The following is a 20,867-nucleotide window of genomic DNA, read 5'->3' on the forward strand; positions in this document are numbered from 1 at the left end:
TTTGGGTCATACACGTGTACATAATAAGAGAGTGTCGCGACTTTTGACGTGCCGTCAAAAGAGCATTTGCACATGCGCTCTAACTGACATGGTCGAGTGTCCTAGCAATGGTGAGGGGGGTTAATTTAAAAAAACTACTGTTACCCCCAAATGGAGTGTGAGCCCTATTAGCCTGCACCTTTGGTTGGGGATACTTTTGCCCAACAGGTGCCCTTTAAATGTCAGTGCCCTGTTAGACAACCTTTCTTATCACTTTAGCCCCTTTGTTTTCACACAGCCTGTGCAACACACAAAAAGTTCAATAAAAAATTGGCAAGTAAAAGCTACTGCGTTTCTGAAGCAGTAAATGAGAATTCTGTCAAAATTTTTATTTTTTCCCAGTTTTATTAAAAAATGTAAGATTTTCAGTTTTATTTGAAATGGAACAAGGTATTTTTACTTGCGCGCGACTTACACAAAAAGATTTACTGTTCAATTCTTTCTTAAATACCCTAGTGCTCAAGAAAAAATGCAGTTGTGTAAGTTGTATTATACATGTCAGCATCAAAATGCAATGATTTGTGTATCACAGTAATCAGTAGATCAGAAACCAATACACATCCTAATTGATTCCGGAAAGCTTTAGATGATTAGTCAATTCGCACCGCATTTATTGGCATGCACAAGGACACAGTGAGTATTTCATTTATGTAGGCTTTATGGTCAATATATTTCCTTTTGATGATACTAAAAAAGTATGAGGACAGCAGATCAGCCCATGTATAGTTTCTCCTCTACATATCTGTGTTTAAACATAGGAATAGGAACTTTTATATAGCTCACTTGGACAGAAACATTTTCATACACATCAGTGGAAGAAAGAAATTTAATGTACAGTGGTGTGAAAAACTATTTGCCCCCTTCCTGATTTCTTATTCTTTTGCATGTTTGTCACACAAAATGTTTCTGATCATCAAACACATTTAACTATTAGTCAAAGATAACACAAGTAAACACAAAATGCAGTTTTTAATGCAGTTTTTATTATTTAGGGAGAAAAGAAATCCAAACCTGTGTGAAAAAGTAATTGCCCCCTGAACCTAATAACTGGTTGGGCCACCCTTAGCAGCAATAACTGCAATCAAGCGTTTGCGATAACTTGCAACGAGTCTTTTACAGCGCTCTGGAGGAATTTTGGCCCACTCATCTTTGCAGAATTGTTGTAATTCAGCTTTATTTGAGGGTTTTCTAGCATGAACCGCCTTTTTAAGGTCATGCCACAACATCTCAATAGGATTCAGGTCAGGACTTTGACTAGGCCACTCCAAAGTCTTCATTTTGTTTTTCTTCAGCCATTCAGAGGTGGATTTGCTGGTGTGTTTTGGGTCATTGTCCTGCTGCAGCACCCAAGATCGCTTCAGCTTGAGTTGACGAACAGATGGCCGGACATTCTTCTTCAGGATTTTTTGGTAGACAGTAGAATTCATGGTTCCATCTATCACAGCAAGTCTTCCAGGTCCTGAAGCAGCAAAACAACCCCAGACCATCACACTACCACCACCATATTTTACTGTTGTTATGATGTTCTTTTTCTGAAATGCTGTGTTACTTTTACGCCAGATGTAACGGGACGCGCACCTTCCAAAAAGTTCAACTTTTGTCTCGTCGGTTCACAAGGTATTTTCCCAAAAGTCTTGGCAATCATTGAGATGTTTTTTTAGCAAAATTGAGACGAGCCTTAATGTTCTTTTTGCTTAAAAGTGGTTTGCGCCTTGGAAATCTGCCATGCAGGCCGTTTTTGCCCAGTCTCTTTCTTATGGTGGAGTCGTGAACACTGACCTTAATTGAGGCAAGTGAGGCTGCAGTTCTTTAGATGTTGTCCTGGGGTCTTTTGTGGCCACTCCTGGGAAGGTTCACCACTGTTCCATGTTTTTGCCATTTGTGGATAATGGCTCTCACTGTGGTTCGCTGGAGTCCCAAAGCTTTAGAAATGGCTTTATAACCTTTGAAATTGAACTCAGGTGTGATGAACCACTGTTAAGTTATTTTTTAACAAGGGGGGCAATCACTTTTTCACACAGGCCCATGTAGATTTGGAGTTTTTTTTCTCCCTTAATAACGTAAACCTTCATTTAAAAACTGCATTTTGTGTTCAATTATGTTATCTTTGACTAATAGTTAACGGTTTTTCATGAGCAGAAACATTTAAGTGTGACAAACATGCAAAAGAATAAGAAATCAGGAAGGGGGCAAATAGTTTTTCACACCACTGTAAATAGTTTTGAGCTTTACTTGTCTTTTGATCCAAAGAAATTCCTCATGTCTCTAGTTATCTAGGGTCCTCTAAACAAAGGGCATGACAAGCGGTTGAGTAAATAAAAGGTCAATCTCTTACTAACCTTAGCACTATTTATACATTTGCATTATCCTTTATTCAATCAATATATCAGAATTTGAACTTTCTAGGTAAGTCATATATTCAGGCATATTTTCAACACAAGAAGGACTGCAACTAAATAAATAGTAATCCTGGCAATAAATACAGGCATTGAGGGTGACAGGTTTACGACTTGCAAGGGTCAAGGGCTATCAGAGCAAGTCTAAACTGAAGATGGGGAGCCAAGCATAGATTTACCTGATCCTGGAATGGAAACCAAATGGTTTCCAAATGCAATGTCAAGGTCAATGCTTAAGTGTAACCTACTGGAATACAACAAAAACATGCCAACGTATGTGGCAGCCTAGAGAAAGTCTGCGCTTGCCGGCATGCATTACTATTTTACGGATATTCAGCTGGGGATGAAAGATATTTTCTTTCAATCACAAGGAATGTTCATGTCCTGCCAATAACTGGGGCACATTTATATATTTTTAATAAAATATATGCATATTATATTATAGGCTTGAAAAAGGGCCCAGAGTGGTCCGAAACGTTGTCTGCCTTACTTTGGGAAGGCTAAATAAAATTTGTTCACTATTTTACAACGGATAGTGTGCCGCTAATTCTTCGATTTGCCTTGGAATAAATAATTATCTTAGTTATATTTCCACACATGCCATTGGCATCAGCAAGCAAGGATTTGGAAAGGTGCTTAGTTCAGAAACTGAGCAGCACTGAGCCAATGCCAAACCTAGCCAGATTCCCTAGGTAACCCGGCTGGCCACCATGCCCTACCACCTGCGCATAAGAGCATGCACATGCTGATGCTGTGGAGGCAGCATGGAGACAAAGGTATTGGGGAGTAGAAGCTGGGCGGAGAATGGCCAGGCCTCGGTGCATGCCTAGCACCCGCCTACCATTGCACCCTTGGGTCGTGCCTCTTCTGTCTACCTATAGTTCCAACCATGCACTACACAGGGCAGAATAGGATCCCATTGCTCAAAGCAGTCAAACACATGTTATCAGGTATGCCCTATGACAAATGTGCTGTGTTGTTATGAATACTCGTGCCTGTCGTGAAATTGGCCTGCCAGGAATCCTTCTGGATTCCCCACTTTGATTTATAATAAGGTATTTAAAAAGATATTAGAAAAAAAAGATACTATTGCCAACACTGTTCAGCTGAAAAAACATCTCAGCAGTCATTCTAAATACAAGAAGACATAAATGGATATGCGTTTCAAGTCTTCAACAGAAACCAAGTCTAACCAGTTAAGATCAGCAAACTTTTCCCTAAATCACTTGCAGGAGAGGGAGAGCAGGTCTGGAAGACAAGTTCATATATAACATTCATTCTAGATAAGCAAGATGCCAGATACCATTCTGAGCTACTAATAGTTGATACGGAAGAACACATTCTTACTGTAAAGCTACACTGTACAAGAATGTTTATATAAATAATTTCTCTCCAAAGTCTGAGCAAATATGACATTGTTGCAAGGGAACTTCAACCCCAAAACAGTTTTTGCTTAATGCAAAAAGATGCAGTACTAAACAATCTGCCAACATGTATATATTAAACTTTTTCAGTGGCTCTAAAGATATTTGTAACTACAAATGCAGTTGAAAGCAAGTGCAGTATTTGTTTATCCCTTTCAGTTCTTTGCCGAAATGATGTAGCAGAAGAGAGTTAATCACTGCTGATCATCAACAGGCTTCTGCTACACTGCTTCAGGAGTCAGAATCAGCAGTGCAGAAAAAGTAACAGCATTGATGGCAATCAGACCATTCCTTGGATCAACCTGGAAGAGATAATTTCAGTAACCCTGTATTTTCTCAATTGCTAAAAAGTTATCCAACCCCTTCTTAAAATTATCTAATGCAGTGCTGACCAACTGGCTGCCCATGGCCCTCTTGTGTGGTTATCCATTAAAGTCTGTTTTGATTGCTTACCTTTGTGTAAAATTCAAAGAGTATCAGAATGGAGATTAAGTGGCTCCTGCATTGCTGTAATGTTCATATCTCTAGATTCAGGCTGTAAAAGGCCTGTATTTTTCACACCTGTAAGGACTTGCATTATTAATACCTATAAGACCCTGCATTGATCACACCTTATACTGGCAGAAAGTACATTAAATACTGTTCATCTTAGAGTGGTCTTCCCTGTATCCTACCCTGCTCTATCCGTGGCTGCTCTTCCCAACCTATGCGTGCCATGCTCTGCCTGTCCAGCTCTGCCTCTGTGTGTGTGTGTGCGCCATATCCTGTCTGTGTTTGGCATACCCTGCCTGTCAAGCTCTGCCAGCTATGCCCGTGGGAGATGAACCTTGTATTTGGGAAGCATTTGGCAATACTTGTTAAGGGGTCCCCAAGGTGCTTAATCATGTGCTGGGGTTGCTGTGCTATCCACAGGAAAAGAGGAAGTATGTGGCTTTAAGGGTGTCTTAATATGACATGTGCTGAGTGATATCCCTACAGTGAGCACCAACCACTTGGATTTTCTGGTGTACTATTACAATTAATGTGGGTATCATCTTAAATGTTTTCTAGAAAACATGGGTGTGGTTTAAAAAGGGGGGAGTGACCAACATTGGCTTCCATTATTGGCCCGCCACCACATAGCCCATAAATTTTCCGGCCCTCGGTACCACAGAAGTTGGACAGCACTGATCTAATGTATCTGCCTGTACTACTGATTCAGGGAGACAATTCCACAACTTCATAGGTCTCACTATAAAAAATACCCTTTCTGAATATTTAGAATTACCCATTGGTAAGCAAAGCATTGGAGAGTTTGCTATATGGTCCCCACATTTTAACACATAGTTATCATATCTCCCCTTAAGCGCCTCTTCTCCATCATAAATAACCCCAACATGGCCAGTCTTGTCATACCTTTTACCAGCTTTCTTTGGACACTTTCCAATTCAATAATGAAGAACAAGAACTTTAAAATGTTTAGAAAGAAGAAGACTTAAAGGGGACCTGTCACCCTAAGAAATAATTCCAAATTGTTTGGAATGGGGAACGTAATGCCCATGCGCTAGTGATGTGCGGGCCGACCCAATACCCGTGGGACCCGTGGGTCGGGCGGGATCTGGTCGACCTCGCAGTGCTCCTCGCGGGTGGCGGGCGGGTTGAGCTCGCTTGCAAAGGACTTTCATTATTTTGACAGGTCCACTTTAAGGTATGAAAATCTAAGTTACAGGAAGACTGTATTTAAAATAATGTAAAACAAATGTACCTAAACTATAAGATGTGATTGAACTTAATTACCCAGCTTCCTTTTTCCATACTAGGTCTGTTACTGGGTGTCAGAGATGCAGGTATCCTAGCTAAATCCACTGCACTCTAATAATGCCTGATTTTGAAATTACCTCTGCTTTTGGTACCATCTGGTACTGCTGAATACAGTCTCTCTACCCAAGTGCTACCATGTTTACATTTAGTGCATTGTTGCGCAGGAGTAATATGATTTACACCCATTCGCAAAGACAGTAAGGCAAAAAATAATCAGCTAAGACTGACCATAAACATTTAATGTAGGGGAGAGAGAAAAAGAAGAAGTTGTTTGACATTTCTTCTGCAAAAGTATTTGGTTTACAGTTTAGGCCTTGTTTTTGTAAACATGGCGGCACAAAGATATATGCCCTGCAATTTAGCATGCTGCAGGGAAAGATAATACTGACACATTTGCAATGCACCACCAAGAAGGTTTTACAGGCATTTCTTCAGATGTCGAGTCTTTTAAGAGATCTGTTTTCTGTCTTTTTTATTATATTCTTCAATCATTTTTTTCCTGAGTGTTCTAAATAAAACCCACAAAACCGTTTACAACTTTCGAGGCAGTTTAACAGCTAAATGGCAATTTAATCTAAGTCAATCTAGGAAAGATAACATGTCACTGAAACATAAAAGAATTACGTCGCTGGTGTGAAATAAAAATATAAAAATTAAAATAACATTTCCTGGCTTTCTTGTTTTTTAAGATGTCTTCCTAATTTGAATCCAATAAAGAAATGAATGTAGCAATTAATAGCTACATAGTAATGGTGTATTTATATTATGCTCTTTAAAGTGATTTATTCCATTTTACATTTTTCTAAGAAAAACCTAAATGTAAAATCTCATTCGGTTTCAATGGCAATCAAGGCAAAGGATTTTATAGAGGTTAAATGGGCAAAGCAATCCGGTTATTCTTGGCTAGATGGGGAATACCTGGGAAATGAAATGCCACAACATATCAGGTACTGTTGTATTCTTTCAGGCAATTCGATTCTGTTTGCTAATATGCAAGTGAGGCCAATGGTACATGGTTTGTTTTCACCAACTGGGAGAAAAACAATCCACGGTCTGCTTCTTCCTGAACATGTGTGAGCACCAACAGGCAGGAATCAGCCCGTCAGCCCGTGAAGATTGCATGAAGAGAAAAAACACAATGATTTCAAAAATAAGTTGCAATGCTTGAATTTGCTATTTATGTCAGATGGGACACACCTGCATGTTGAAAGTGGAGGGAACTGAACACCTCTTTCTTTGCACTCTCGAACAATCCTCTCTTTAACGTTGCAGCACAAATCCAGAACCCTACAAGCAGAAATGCAATGCAAACAGATCAGGTCATTAGCCAACAGCATTAGCAATAGTGAGTATGGATGTCACCTGTTGTAGACGGCACAAGAAAAATATAATTATATTATTAATAAATTATTTCTAAAGAAGACAAATTACAAGCAGACATCTCTTTTTAACATACTAGCATGTAGCTAAAGGATCTTTCCAAGAAAGATTCAATACACGTGAAGAGCGGAATCGTCAGATATACAGGTAGAAACAATAGAATTCTATCTGTATCAGCACTAACAATAGCCGATGTTTGGGTGCCTTCAAAGGCACCCGATTAAAATTTTCCATCCAGCCTGCTCAAAGAGCCGACCGATATCCAAGTCTGCCGATACATGTACTGAATATAGTACGAAAATTAGTTTTGTACGATATTATCTGTGCGTCTCTGGCCACCTTTATACAGTATTAGCAATCTTAGGGTTTCTCCCCTTTCTAGAGGGATTTTTATAAACAATAGAAGATAGAGTAACTAGCATTTGCCAGAATATGTGCAACATAGCAGTCAGCACTTTGTACTTCCCAATATATCGTGCAACCACCCTAAGATTTGTTCTCTTCTAAGAGAAATATTCTCACCAGGGGTTGGGGTTGGTCCTCATAGGTACTCCGTAACAGTCAAGCCTGATGAGCACATGCTCTGGGCTGCTGAATTGAATATATTCAATTCACAATTCTGCATCAGAATTTATTAATAATCAGTCCTGTAGCATAAGTTTCATGTGGATTGTCTTCAGTGGGGTTGATGCCCACCAAATTCAATAAGCCTGATCATAGACTCCACAGGGAGAAACTATTAATCTATACCATTATAGGTATTATCTTGGAGTATCTGCAGAAAAATATAAGATAGTGATTCTTTACAGACTGCACAGTTTGCAGTTCCACAGCTTTTGCCTGTAAAAGCCAGATTCCTCACCCAATCCAGGATGGAAGAGGAAAACACCACCTATAAAGTGCATATTGCAGTTTTAATACAGACTTATAAAGGAGCACATATGCTAGGATAGAAGAATACGCTCTCCATATAACATGATAAAAGATTTAGCAACATGCTTTTTGGAACATCTATTCCTTTTTGCAGAAGAAACTTATTCGATACTCTTTCCCAAGTTTGTGACATTTACAAAAGAAGTAAAATATGCATAATGTTTAAAACACTTGGAGGTTTTTTCCCATAAACAAAAAAGTACTGCAATCTCTGGATTGGAAAATTTTACAGTGTTTTCCCAGACAGAATGGGTCCGCCTCTATGCAAAGACAATTAATCTAAAACAAAATCGTTTACTTTGTCTTACTCCTTCGGTCAGTATGATGCCGGCACTGAGGCATGGATTAAGTTAAAAAGTGAGTACGTTATGTTATTGCTACGGAGTGCACTGAAAGAGTTTTGCTAGAATTGTCTTTGCTCTAAGACAAGCTTGTCTTAATGGTTGAAAGCACAGGGTGCTCAGCTGTGAAGGTGTATACTTGGTGCAACTAACTACAGAATAGGTTGAACAGGGGTTTCCAGGCCAAAAGAACTTGCATGCCAAGTGCTGAAAACTGCCCTGGCCCAGGGTACTTCTAAAGGTGCACCACACAGTGATCTTCTTGAGCTTCTACATAATTCTTTACTACTCCAGGCTGGGTGCATGTCATAGCTGATTGAAAAGCCAGCTTTTTGCATCCAAGTTTGGCTATCACTCCTCCTGTGCATGCACACCTGGACCAAAACAGAGAGGAGATCCAGAAAGAAGATGGTGACGGGGTGGAACTACTATAGTAGTACCCTGGGCTGGTATAGTTTCCAGTGAAATGGAGCTGAAAGAGTGTAGCCTGTTTTTGGATTTGTATTCATCATTGCTCACTGCAAACTATAAAAGGAGAAGTAAAGCTTAACTAAAGAAGTAGGCTAGAAATGCTGTACATTGTGTTGTGGGCTTCTGTGCCACCCCAAGGTAGCCACAGCCGTTTAGCAGGGAATATCTGTGCCTCTGAATATGCCTCAGTAGCTCTCCATCTTCTGTTCTGCTGATTCACTGCGCATGCTCTGTGCTGCGGTCACTTATTGAGCTTAGGGACTGACTCACAATAAACAGTGCACATAGAATACAAAGTAATTAATACAGATAATTACTACATGGCAGCACAGAAACCAGTGCAACTAGCATCAGAATTTAATAATCAGCCTTGTAGCATCAGTTTATATTACAGAGCTCACTGAGCATGGGAGTGTCACTTTCTAAGATGGTGGCCCCCTGTGACAAGTTTGAAGTCCTGGATCATTGCTGCTATTGAGAAGCTGAAACTTTAGACTCGTGCAATAAGTTCAGTATATAAAATATGGCATTTGTAGTCATATTAATTTTTAGGGTTCTCCTTTAAAACCATGTATAGGTGCAAATCTTTCCAGTCAATATGTTACATAGTTACATAGTTACATAGTTACATAGTTAAATTGGGTTGAAAAAAGACAAAGTCCATCAAGTTCAACCCCTCCAAATGAAAACCCAGCATCCATACACACACCCCTCCCTACTTTTAATTAAAATTCTATATACCCATACCTATACTAACTATAGAGTTTAGTATCACAATAGCCTTTGATATTATGTCTGTCCAAAAAATCATCCAAGCCATTCTTAAAGGCATTAACTGAATCAGCCATCACAACATCACCCGGCAGTGCATTCCACAACCTCACTGTCCTGACTGTGAAGAACCCTCTACGTTGCTTCAAATGAAAGTTCTTTTCTTCTAGTCTAAAGGGGTGGCCTCTGGTACGGTGATCCACTTTATGGGTAAAAAGGTCCCCTGCCATTTGTCTATAATGTCCTCTAATGTATTTGTAAAGTGTAATCATGTCCCCTCGCAAGCGCCTTTTTTCCAGAGAAAACAACCCCAACCTTGACCTGTGACTGGGGGCAGGATAACAATTTGGCTGAAGACCTTATTAGGATATATGTAGTCTACGGTCAAGGGCATTGTGCTGTAACAAAACTTTCCTTGGAAAGCAGACAACTGCATGTTTATTAATAATCTTAAAGTAGAGGATCATACTTAACCAGAGACGAAATGGGCAGCACTCCAGGATCAAGTTAAAAAATTGCTTTTATTTACCAACAGCCCTGCTGTTGGTAAACAAAGGCAAATTTTTAACTTGATCCTGGAGTGCTGCCCATTTCGTCTCTGATTCCTGTATTCCAGTGGGGAAGGACACTGCGGGAGGTGCACCCAAACAATTGAGAAAATTAACCAGATGTGTGCCCCTCAAATCCTCTTTGAATTGATCATACTTAACCAAACAATAAAGCATGCAATATTTTATTGACTTTCTGCAGTCCTTCTTATTAATGGATTCATTCGGATTCCTACCTGTCCCATGGAACGGAGGTCTCAAAGGATTCTCCTATTACATAGTAGTCCATGCCAATGTCCTTTGTAGGAAAAAAAAAAAAAAAATTATATAGATATAGATCTATATTATATATATATATATATATATATATATATATATATATATATATATATATATATATATATATATATATAAAAATAATTATATACACAGGATGAGAGATCGCATAATATGTGATTCCTTCTATTACATCTGCAGCGGTATTACATTTTATGTATTATATCTTCTCTACAACTCAAGGGCATTAGTGCGGGCTAGCCACCCACTAGGCAATGCATTGGTAGGCTGTTAAGCACTGCAGCACTTGCTGCAATGGGTTCCTAGGTCCAATGCAACCAGGCCACTATGTTCTCCCTGTACTCGCATGGGTTTCCTCCACATTACAGATGCACATTACAGATCTCACAGATTCAAAAGGATCAAAGAAGTTTTCCACCACAAGTAACTGGAAGGTGTCCAGATGGTTCACATGCATGGGTGGGTCCTGAGAAATTGCCCATAATTGTGTGTGAATGCAGTAGGGGCCTTATTTAAAATTATTGAGAAACCAGAAGAACACTCAACAGGCATATAAATACCACGATTGTTCTTTTATTTAACGACTACTAGTAACAGCATTAATATGCCTGTTGAGTGCTCTCCTCATTTCTCAATAATTTAAAGTACATCTATCAGGATATTGGTGACCTGACCAAGGAAAGTTGCACTCCTATCGTGAATTGAGTTTGCAGTGCGTTTTGGACTTCTTACTACTAAGGGTCAGTCCACACAAGCAGATTCGGGGAGATTTAGTGGCCTGGTGAATAATCGCCGCTTCTTCTAGGCGACAATCTCCTCAAACTGCCTTCACCTGTCTTCCCGTCCGCTATAATGAAAAGTCGCCTGCGCTAAAGCACACGCCTCACTTCGTTTTCCGAAGCGCCGCATGTGCTTTAGCGCAGGCGACTTTTCATTATAGCGGATGGTAAGACACGCAAAGGCAGTTCGGGGAGATAGTTGCCCAGAAGAAGAGGCGATTAGTCGCCAGGCGACTAAATCTCCCCGAATCTGCTCATGTGTACTGACCCTTAGGGGCCTTTTTTTGTAAGCTCCACTGGGGGGTGAATAATAATAATAATAATAATAATCTCTGTAAAGTGCTTTGGAATATGTAAGTGCTATAAAAATAAAGAATAATACTTTCTGTGAACCTGAAGCAAACAGGGCAAAGATGTCAGATAAAGATGGTTTTATCGAAGCACAGATTTTAAACTGGGTTTAGTATTTCTTGTGATGAGATCTGAACAAGTCAAAGGAGGTCTGGGTGGGACTGTAAGCTTCTAATGATACAATGGCATCTGAGTCATGTATGAGATGGAACGATCACTGTGTCTATTCAATCAATCCCTTTTAACTATCCTATCCTATTTGCATATGCTGAACCAATAAGACTTTTTGTGAATTTGATGGGAATAAAAAGGGTGATGGCATCTGTCTAAACTAAAAGGCAAATCTGTCCGACAAATGTTCAGGGACTCCGTTCAATTGCTTTTGTGGTCAGAGCATGTCAATACTCGCACTGATGACAAGACAAAGAGGGGAAAAAAAATAAGAGTGACCTACCCGAAGGTAAGCAATGACAAATGTCAGCATGTAGCCTCTTTGTCCATTATCTTCGCCTGCTGCCAGGCCGCTGCAATTGTAAAGATAGTCAATAATTAACTTCAGATTTATAGGAATCATTAACACACTGCAGCCATTGTGCTGCCATACAAATCGAACAATAACAGAACAAAAACCAGTTGGTGACAAATATTAAAGGTACAGTTCCATACAAACAATTTTTCAACATCACACAAGTTCAAAAGAAACTTGCAAATCTGAATTGTCAATCTACTTTTGGCATTCATCATGTTCCAGCTCCAATAAAACATTGTTAGAATTGCAAAGATCTTATACAGGTGTCAAATCAAGGTGTACTGTTTATCTGTGCACATCTTATATATGTGTTACTAAGAATATGTAAAATATAATACTTTTATTAATATAATGCAAATAGACTAATTCACCAATTGCTTTTAATTAAAGGGCACCTGTTGGCTGAAAATATTTTCCTCAACCAAAGGTGCAAGCTAATAGAGCCTACACTCCGGTTGGGGGTACAAGAAGTTTAAAGAAAAAAAAAGCACTAGGACAATTGCACCAAGAGGAAGTGGCCATGTTGTGCATCCGCATAATGAGCTTCACGCGCATGATCAACAAGTTGTAGAATTCGCTCATTATGCACATGCGTGTGCCTCAACATGGCAGCTCGAACAGGGAGCTCCCTCCTGGTGCGGGTATCCTAGTGCTGGTGGGGGGGGAGCAATTTAATAAAAAATACCAAAAAAAATACTGTTACATCCAACTGCCGTGCAGACTCTATTAGCCCACGCCTTTGGTAGGAGAAAATATTTTCAACCAACAGGTGCCCTTTAAAAGATGGACTTAAAAAATAAATGTGTTTATACAAGAACATACAAAATTACATACATACTGACGAGTAACCGATACAAATGATGAAGAGGGCCCACTAATGACAATGAGAGACTTGTTTACTTAATAAATCAAAATGAATCTTCATGATTAAAGGGGTTGTTCACCTTTAAATTACATTTTAGTATGATGTAGAGAGTGATATTCTGAAACAATCTGCAATTGTTTTTCATTTTTTATTATTTGTGGTTTTTAAGTTATTTAGCTTTTTCTTCAGCAGCTCTCCAGTTTGCAATTTCAGCAATCTGGTTGCTAGGGTCCAAATTCCTCTAGCAACCATGCATTGATTTGAATAAGAGGCTGGAATATGACTAGGAGAGGCCTGAAAAGAAAGACGAGGAATAAAAAGAAATAACAATACATGTGTAGCCTTACAGAGCATTTGTTTTTAGAGGAGGTCAGTGACCCCCCCCCTCCCATTTGAAAGCTGGCGTCAGAAGAAGGCTAAATGTTTAAAAACTATAAAAAGAAAAGACCAATTAAAAGTTGTTTAGAATCAGACATTTTATAACATACTAAAAGTTAGCATAAAGGTGAACCACCCTTTTAATGTATAAACACCTATCTATTGCTGTGCTTTATATGGATTCTAAAAAGGTGCTATGGACTCAGCTTGCACTTTCAGCCTTCCCTGAGAGACTGGAACTTCCCTGACCTCCTTCCATTTCTCTCCTATAGTTTTAGAAGATGGCAGCTGAAGACATGGCTTAGCAGTCCAATAGAAAAAGATGGAATAACTGGTATGGTGAATACGGCAAAATTCTGTTGGGTACGCCCCCATGCAAGCTGCCCACTCTTAAAACTCCCACTCCCCCATCCGTACTGGGGAGCTAGCCAGTGTAGAAATCTGAGATTGGCAGCATTTCAAAATTTCATTAAAAGCCTTTATTTTCAGTAGCAGGGCAACATTCACAGCAATGTTTCGAGCATGTCACAGCTTTTTATCAAGCCTGTGACAGGCTCGAAACGTTGCTGTGAATGTTGCCCTGCTACTGAAAATAAAGGCTTTTTAATGAAATTTCTAAAAGTATTTCACTGGGGAGGTACACCCAAACTGTCAAGATTAGAGCAAGGTGTGTGCTACCTGAATTTGTTTGAAATTGAGCTAGCCAGTGTAGACAGCGTGGCTACTAACTTAGCAGTGTTGAAGTCTTGCCACCCCTAAAAAGCTGCCACCTAAACAGGGACAATGGTGACTTGCTCACAAATCTGGGTCTGGTGGTCTGCCAGAAGTGGCTGGTTTATGACATTTGACATGAACATTTTAGTATATGCAGGTTTGGAATCTCTCATGCAGAAGTTGCAAAACTACTTCAAATGCTATTTTGAAATTAACAATAATTCATTATGCATGCGCATATTATGCTGAACCGCAGGCAATGAGACTTCCGGAAGCAAGACAAGTGAGGCTGAAATTCCGCATTCGAAACTGGCAAACGGTATTTAAATCTGGTAGCCACAACCGCGCGCCACCTATGCTACTGAAGAAGCCGTTCATGTGGCGAACCGCGTAGGGCAGCATAGGTGGACGGTGGTGAGAGTAGCTCCGACGTAGATAAGCAGGTTGCGCCGTACGGGAAAGGAAGGGGGGGGACTACTGACAGACTCAACAACTGCCGAAATGAAAGGCTTTTCTAATAGTTAAACTTGGATCTTGTATCTTACAAAGACCCACCAGCTGTTGCAGCTTTTAAGTTTATGTTTTTATGGACACTGTCCAACACTGCGCAAATAAACCTAGTGGGTTTGTTAAGGTGTGGTGAAGTGGTCACTACTGGCGTTTTTTAATTTTTAACTGTTTATTACAATAAAAATTATGTTTTAAGGGATAGTGCGTAATCAAAGTATAAAATATCCACTCACAGTGGCGATCTGAACTAGTTTGCTGGGAAGAAAAGGACTAAAGCTCAAGCTAATAGGGTGCTATGTCGATAGGGTGTTTCTAATAGTTTGATACGTTGTTGTTACAACCCTGCAGAGCTGCCTAACACTTCGACATTATCTGTTCAGTTACTTACCACAGTATTTCTGTCATTTTTGATTAATAAGCTTTGTCTCTGTGATAATAAGACATACTTGATGTTGAAGCTAGCCCAAATCTTTGTTAATGGTAAAAACAACCCTGTTACTATATTCTATTTATTCTATATTAATCAGGTCAGAACATTTAAAAAATGTGCTTCTTTAATTTTTTTTTTTAGGAGACCCAAATGTAGTCAACAAATAAACTTTCTAAAACAAAAAAAGAAAGTGGGTTGCCGTTAAGAGTTTAAGCAGTGACTGCTCCTTTACAGGCTTCCAAGTGTTCCATTAAAGGGGACCCATCACCCCAAAAAAATATTCCAAATCCTATTTTATCACATTAGTCAAGCAAAATTACTTTAATTACACTGTATAAATTATTTCAATTTTGTTTCCTTCAGTCTAGGATGGTCTAATTCTAGCAAGCAGACAGGAGCTATTGTGTGGACACTGTTATTAAGACAAGCCTTGCATCATCTCAGAATCTTGTTTGAGCACCAGAACTGGGGACCTGATGTCCATCCCCATGCCCTGGCTACACAATTAAATGGTAAAGAGAATGGGAGGAATGTGGGGAGAGCAGTGACATCTAGAAAGTGCTGAATGGAAAGTGAGAGAAACTGGCTGCCCCATCTCTATGCCTAAGGCATAGAGGAGGGGCAGGCATTATTTGATTGACAGTTGAGATTTTTAAATGAGCTTACAACAGCTATGAATGCTTTAATAAAAAATAGAATTTGGATTTCATGTTAAAATTTGAAAAGGACTTTTATTATACAGTTTTTTTATGTCTGGGTGACAGGTCCACTTTAATATTTAGGCAAACATTTAGAAATTCACTCAGGATATTGTTTACTGACAAGAACAAGAAAACCAAGTCTACAACAGAACACTGTGCCAGAGAAGTTAACTACACTTACAGACTCACACTGATAGTGAAGGCTGACCATTAGCGCACAGCGAGGATCCTTACTGTTCAGTCTAAATGGTGCCTATGATGGGAACACTTATACACCTTACCAATCGCAGCTTCTTCTCAGCTTGCTGCTGTGCATGGAAACGTTGAGGAAAGTTCACAACTTTTCTAAAAGTAGTGCGAGTTCCCCGCAGATCAGCCCTCATATAAACTGCCCTAATTAAAAGAGTTTTGTGATGTTCCACAGCACGCACACAGGGGTCTGCCATCCATTAAAAGCTTCATCGATAGTTGACTCAGGCACTATATCAGCTCTATAAAATAGAAATGCCTGCCTGCGCAGGATTCATACTGTAAGTATAAGATATTTTATTCCTGATAGTTTTCCCATCTAAACTGCAGCTTGAAAATTATGTTGCCTCTTTAAATTTAGATCTTTATTTATATCTTTCCAAATACACTGTTGCACTTTACAGCATCATAAAGTAGGGAAAAATCCACTCTAGAATGAAGCTTAGACCAAACACTACACAGCGGGGGCACTCATATTTTTATATTACAGTAAAAGTTGGGGGTGGGGGGGGAGTAAAGGATAAAAACATGTTAATGTTGTATCAGACTAAATAGATAAACGATGGATCTATGAAGCTGTTTAATTGTCAGAGTAATATGATAGGGTAAAATAAGTGAATTACAGGCCATATATGACATTTATTATGTGGACTTTTTTTACCCTTCTCAGACAGGGGAATTTAAACTTCATATAATGCCTGTTCTGTATATTAAATGTGAATCCTTGACATCTCTCTAATAACAGCATGCTTAATATGCATTTATGGGCTTTCTACTGCTACTACAAAAGTGCACAAATTCTTAGTTTAATGGGGCAATACAGACCTGTATTCAGCATTAGACCAAAAAATGCTGGTGCTAATGAGGGCTTTTACGCCCTCATTCAAGAAACTTAAAAGAACATAACCCAGACTGGGCTATGTGATAAAACACTGTATATTCCGAGCCAAACAGGGTTTCTTAACACTAACTACTATTACCAATTGCAGCAGCATATTTCTCTTTATTAAAGGGTACTATAGAGATACTCCTATACAAAATGGAGACTGCATTTTGGGTTTCTATCAAAAGGTTACAGAACAGAATCATTGCCAGTGGAATGTGGAGGCAGAAAGGGTAATATATATATATTTGTCTATTTTTAAGCCAAATAAAGTATGGAATTCTGTTCCATCTCTGCTTATTTAAGCAGAACTCTAGGAATCATTCCTGAAATGTTAGGATCCAAATATAACAAATTCTAACCATACCATGAAGTTTCTTCCAATGCATATAATTTCCCTCCCTTCATTTATCAATGCACTAACAATTGTGCTGTTACGCAAGATGCAGATGCCTACAAGTGAGGTTCATTCGGCATGGTAGTGTTATATAGGTGTCACACCACATGAAACTACTCTTCCACCTACTTCTAAACATAATACTGAACACAAGTCTTTATTGTTACGGATATAGTTTGAATTTGACATGTTAATAATGTTAATAAAAACTCAAACTGTGGAGAAAAAAAATAAAATTAATCAGTGCCAAAAACACAAGTTAGTTCAAGAGCTCATTCTCATTTTCTGGCACCAATGTGGCAGACCATAATTGAAAGATAATTAATCATACCCTTACTATTACAGATATTCATAAAGCTTTGCCCATACCGAAATACTTTCTAATCTTGGTAAACGTTCTACGAGCTAAGGGGGCCTATGGCAACATTTGACATTTCAAGGGCTAGCACTTATATGAAATGTATGAAGACCTTTGGTTTAGGCCATAAAACACACTTACCAGTTTCCGTCTGGACAGGGCATGTGTATACAATACCATAACATATCCAGAGGTCAATTTCACGAGCAAAAGTAGATTATGAACACACTAAGACATAAAATTTCATGCAAGAATATCGGTCAGAATTCAACTCCATCTAATTGTATAATTGGTACCTAATATGCCAACAGATAACGAACTACAGCTAACAATAACATTAAGGCTGATGTCTGGGGGTTTTGCCCCAGTGGAGAACAGACCAATAACATCCAATTCTTTTCATGTCCCATGCCTTTTATTCTAATATAGCAAAGTGTAGCATGGTAATGGCTAGTTTAAACTAGTGTGCGCCCGACTGCTGTAACTTGCATATGTGTGCTTGAATATAAGCCAAATTGATATTAAAACGTCTCCCCCTTTCGAATCAGCACTCGTAATGCGAGGTAGATGATACAAAAAACTTTTATTTTAATAGCATGTTCCTGTCATTGGGCACCAAGGGCGGATTTCAGCCAAGATGTATTCCATTGAAGTACATGGCTTAAGGCACACACAGCACCAGCAGAGGATTTTTGCACTGGCAGAGAAAACACATGGTCTGTTTATCTCCAATGGGAAACAAGGCAACAACAAACTTAACATGGCTTTGGCTTTCACCTGTACTACAGGTTTTAAGCAGAGGAACTCAAACACAAAAGCATTTATGGTTGAAAACCCCTATGCTTTGAGATGTTCCCTGAAATTAAACACAAAGTCAAATTACAAGCATAAAAAGATAATTTGTAATTTTATTTTACTAACTTCAGCTACACATTACTAAACTCTGATGCTCTACAATAACAGGCCTAATATGTCACACACAGAACACATTTACAACTACGTTAATCTTCTATGCTACCCAATGAGGAGGTTTTCAGTTAAAAAGCCTGCATAAAAAGGAACAGGCCGGATAAACTTTATAAGCAGGCAAGTAAAACTGAGTTGTAGCCATATTTCTGGATACTTATAAATTTATATAAAACAGAGAATTATCAACTCTTAATTATAATAGCAAAGCTTTCGCTCTTTTAGATTGTGGCTGCAGCCATAGCATGCTTGGAGCATACAGGGTACTTGAGAAAGAATGCACAGCGATCATGAGAACAAAAGAATAATGAAAGACAAACTGATAATTATTTTAATTACTCTGCAATGGGCCGATCAAGATTGATCCAGTGTATAATTGGCTACCTGCAATGCAATCTTTCAATCTTATAACCACAGGCTATCTGTGCTAGAAGGATGGTTGGAATTCTGTATCTAAGGTCTCATGCATCCTGACTTTATAATAATATGAGCGCACACGATGTAAAATTAAAAATGTAATTCTGATGTAGCAAGATAAAAGCTGAAAGCTCACACATTGAATGGGAAACCTGTGAAATGGAGGGGGGATAAAAAAAAAAAAAAAGCCATATGAACAAATGCCATTTCGGCTGTGGTTTACATCGATCAGGAGTACAATCAATCAAAGCAGACAGAGAGAGAATTCCCCATCATTACTCAGCCTGTTACTGAAGTGAAATGTTTTCTGTCCCTTTGTAGCAGCACAAAACAATTAGTGACAGGGGGTGGGCTATTGATCATTCATCAAATCTTCATGATTACAAAGTTTCCTTTTTAAGCCACACAGTATCAATTCCGTGGTAGCACAACTCGATATTATATATTAACTTTCCCCACCATGCCGGCTTCTGTGGCTATACAAAGAAATATTAGCTTTAATTCAGATATGTGACAGTGTCTTGTATTATTAATGTTGTATAGATTTAGGGCATCTACTCGTGCTTGTGATAGGACTCTTAATCTGAAATGATATATAGTTCCTGTAACATATTTGGGAGAATAAAACAAAAAATGGGTGATTTTACACAATTGATTCCAAAGTAATATTATACCGGGTACACATGTGCTTAATGAGAATAAAGCCTAAGTGAAATGTGATTAAGAGAAAATTGTGCTCAAATCAATAGATAGAACAGATGCATTCAGTACAAAGAAAAGGCACAAATTAAACCTACAATTGGACAGATTCAATCTGGTGAGGTTCTTAAAACAGTTATCAGTTTCTCTCCAGATTTCCCCATAGACCACAGTGAGCATTTGAGGAGATAAAACATGGGATTAGTCTTGCATGTTACCCGGAATTGTGCTCAGTATTGTCATAATATTATTGTGTGTAATAAGCAGAGGTAAAAAGTAACAGTGGGATTATTCTTATTATTGCTTCCCTTAATGATTTAAAATATACCTAGGCACACACACATACGAACATCAGATTTCAAGAAGCAAAACTCATGAAGACAGCGCTATAAAATATCTTGTGTACTTCAGCTCCCAATAACCCCTATGATCTAGGGAATAGGCAATGTGAGTACGCTTTGCTAACTCCAATTAATTTTCATTAAGCATTGTGCAGTGTTCGTCGGCAGCCTCAGCTGTTCCCTCTCCACTGGGAAAGGCAACTATATTTATGATAACAGAGAAATCCTCTCACAGTCGGAACAGATAGGAAGGCCACCTTAGACCAATGAAATCATTTGCCCAAAAGCAATGTCTTCCATGAACGAGTCTACCTCTGACCTCACAGTGTTGATTAATGAAGCACGGGTGTCACTTAAGACAGATATGCCAGAACGACAGGAGAGTGAGAGCAATCACCCTTGTAGCATCACATCTGACATAGGACAAATGACTCTGTGTGTAATACATATTCAAAACAGCAACAAAATGCAGAATGGTGGTGCAGATGCACACAGTGCTCCCCTACAAACAGCAGGACACTGCTGGTCACAGTTAGAGACTGAGAGGGCACACGGGCAGATTCGGGGAGATTAGTCGCCCCAGTGACAAATCGCCTCTTCTTCGGGGCGGCAATCTCCCCGAACTGCCTTCCCCTACCTTCTCTCTGGAAATAATGAAAAATCCCCAGCGGGACGGCACTCCACCCTTCGTTTTCCAAAGTCGCCCGAAGTAGTTTCCTTGTGAGGCAACTTCTGAAAATGAAGCGCCGCGAGTGCCATCCCCCTGGAGATTTTTCATTATAAAGATAAAAGCTGCCTGGTAGATCTAAAAACAGCACTTAATAGTAAAATCCAGGTCCCACTGTGACACATTCAGTTACATTGAGTAGGAGAAACAACAGCCTGCCAGAAAACTGTTCC

The 20,867-nt window shown here is 39.1% G+C and overlaps 1 protein-coding gene across 1 annotated transcript in view; it reads right to left on the bottom strand.

Moving 5' to 3' along the window:
• agps.S (alkylglycerone phosphate synthase S homeolog) overlaps nt 1-20,867 on the bottom strand; it is a 141,516-nt gene that overhangs the window by 22,834 nt on the left and 97,815 nt on the right. Inside the window, exons 15-17 of the mRNA XM_041578918.1 lie at nt 11,985-12,054; nt 10,340-10,401; nt 6,857-6,946 (exon numbers count right to left, since the gene is read on the bottom strand). Coding sequence (XP_041434852.1) covers nt 6,857-6,946; nt 10,340-10,401; nt 11,985-12,054 — 222 coding nt within the window. The remainder of the gene's footprint in view (nt 1-6,856; nt 6,947-10,339; nt 10,402-11,984; nt 12,055-20,867) is intronic.

This window comes from Xenopus laevis, chromosome 9_10S (genome assembly GCF_017654675.1).
Source record: "Xenopus laevis strain J_2021 chromosome 9_10S, Xenopus_laevis_v10.1, whole genome shotgun sequence".
Lineage (NCBI taxonomy): Eukaryota > Metazoa > Chordata > Amphibia > Anura > Pipidae > Xenopus > Xenopus laevis.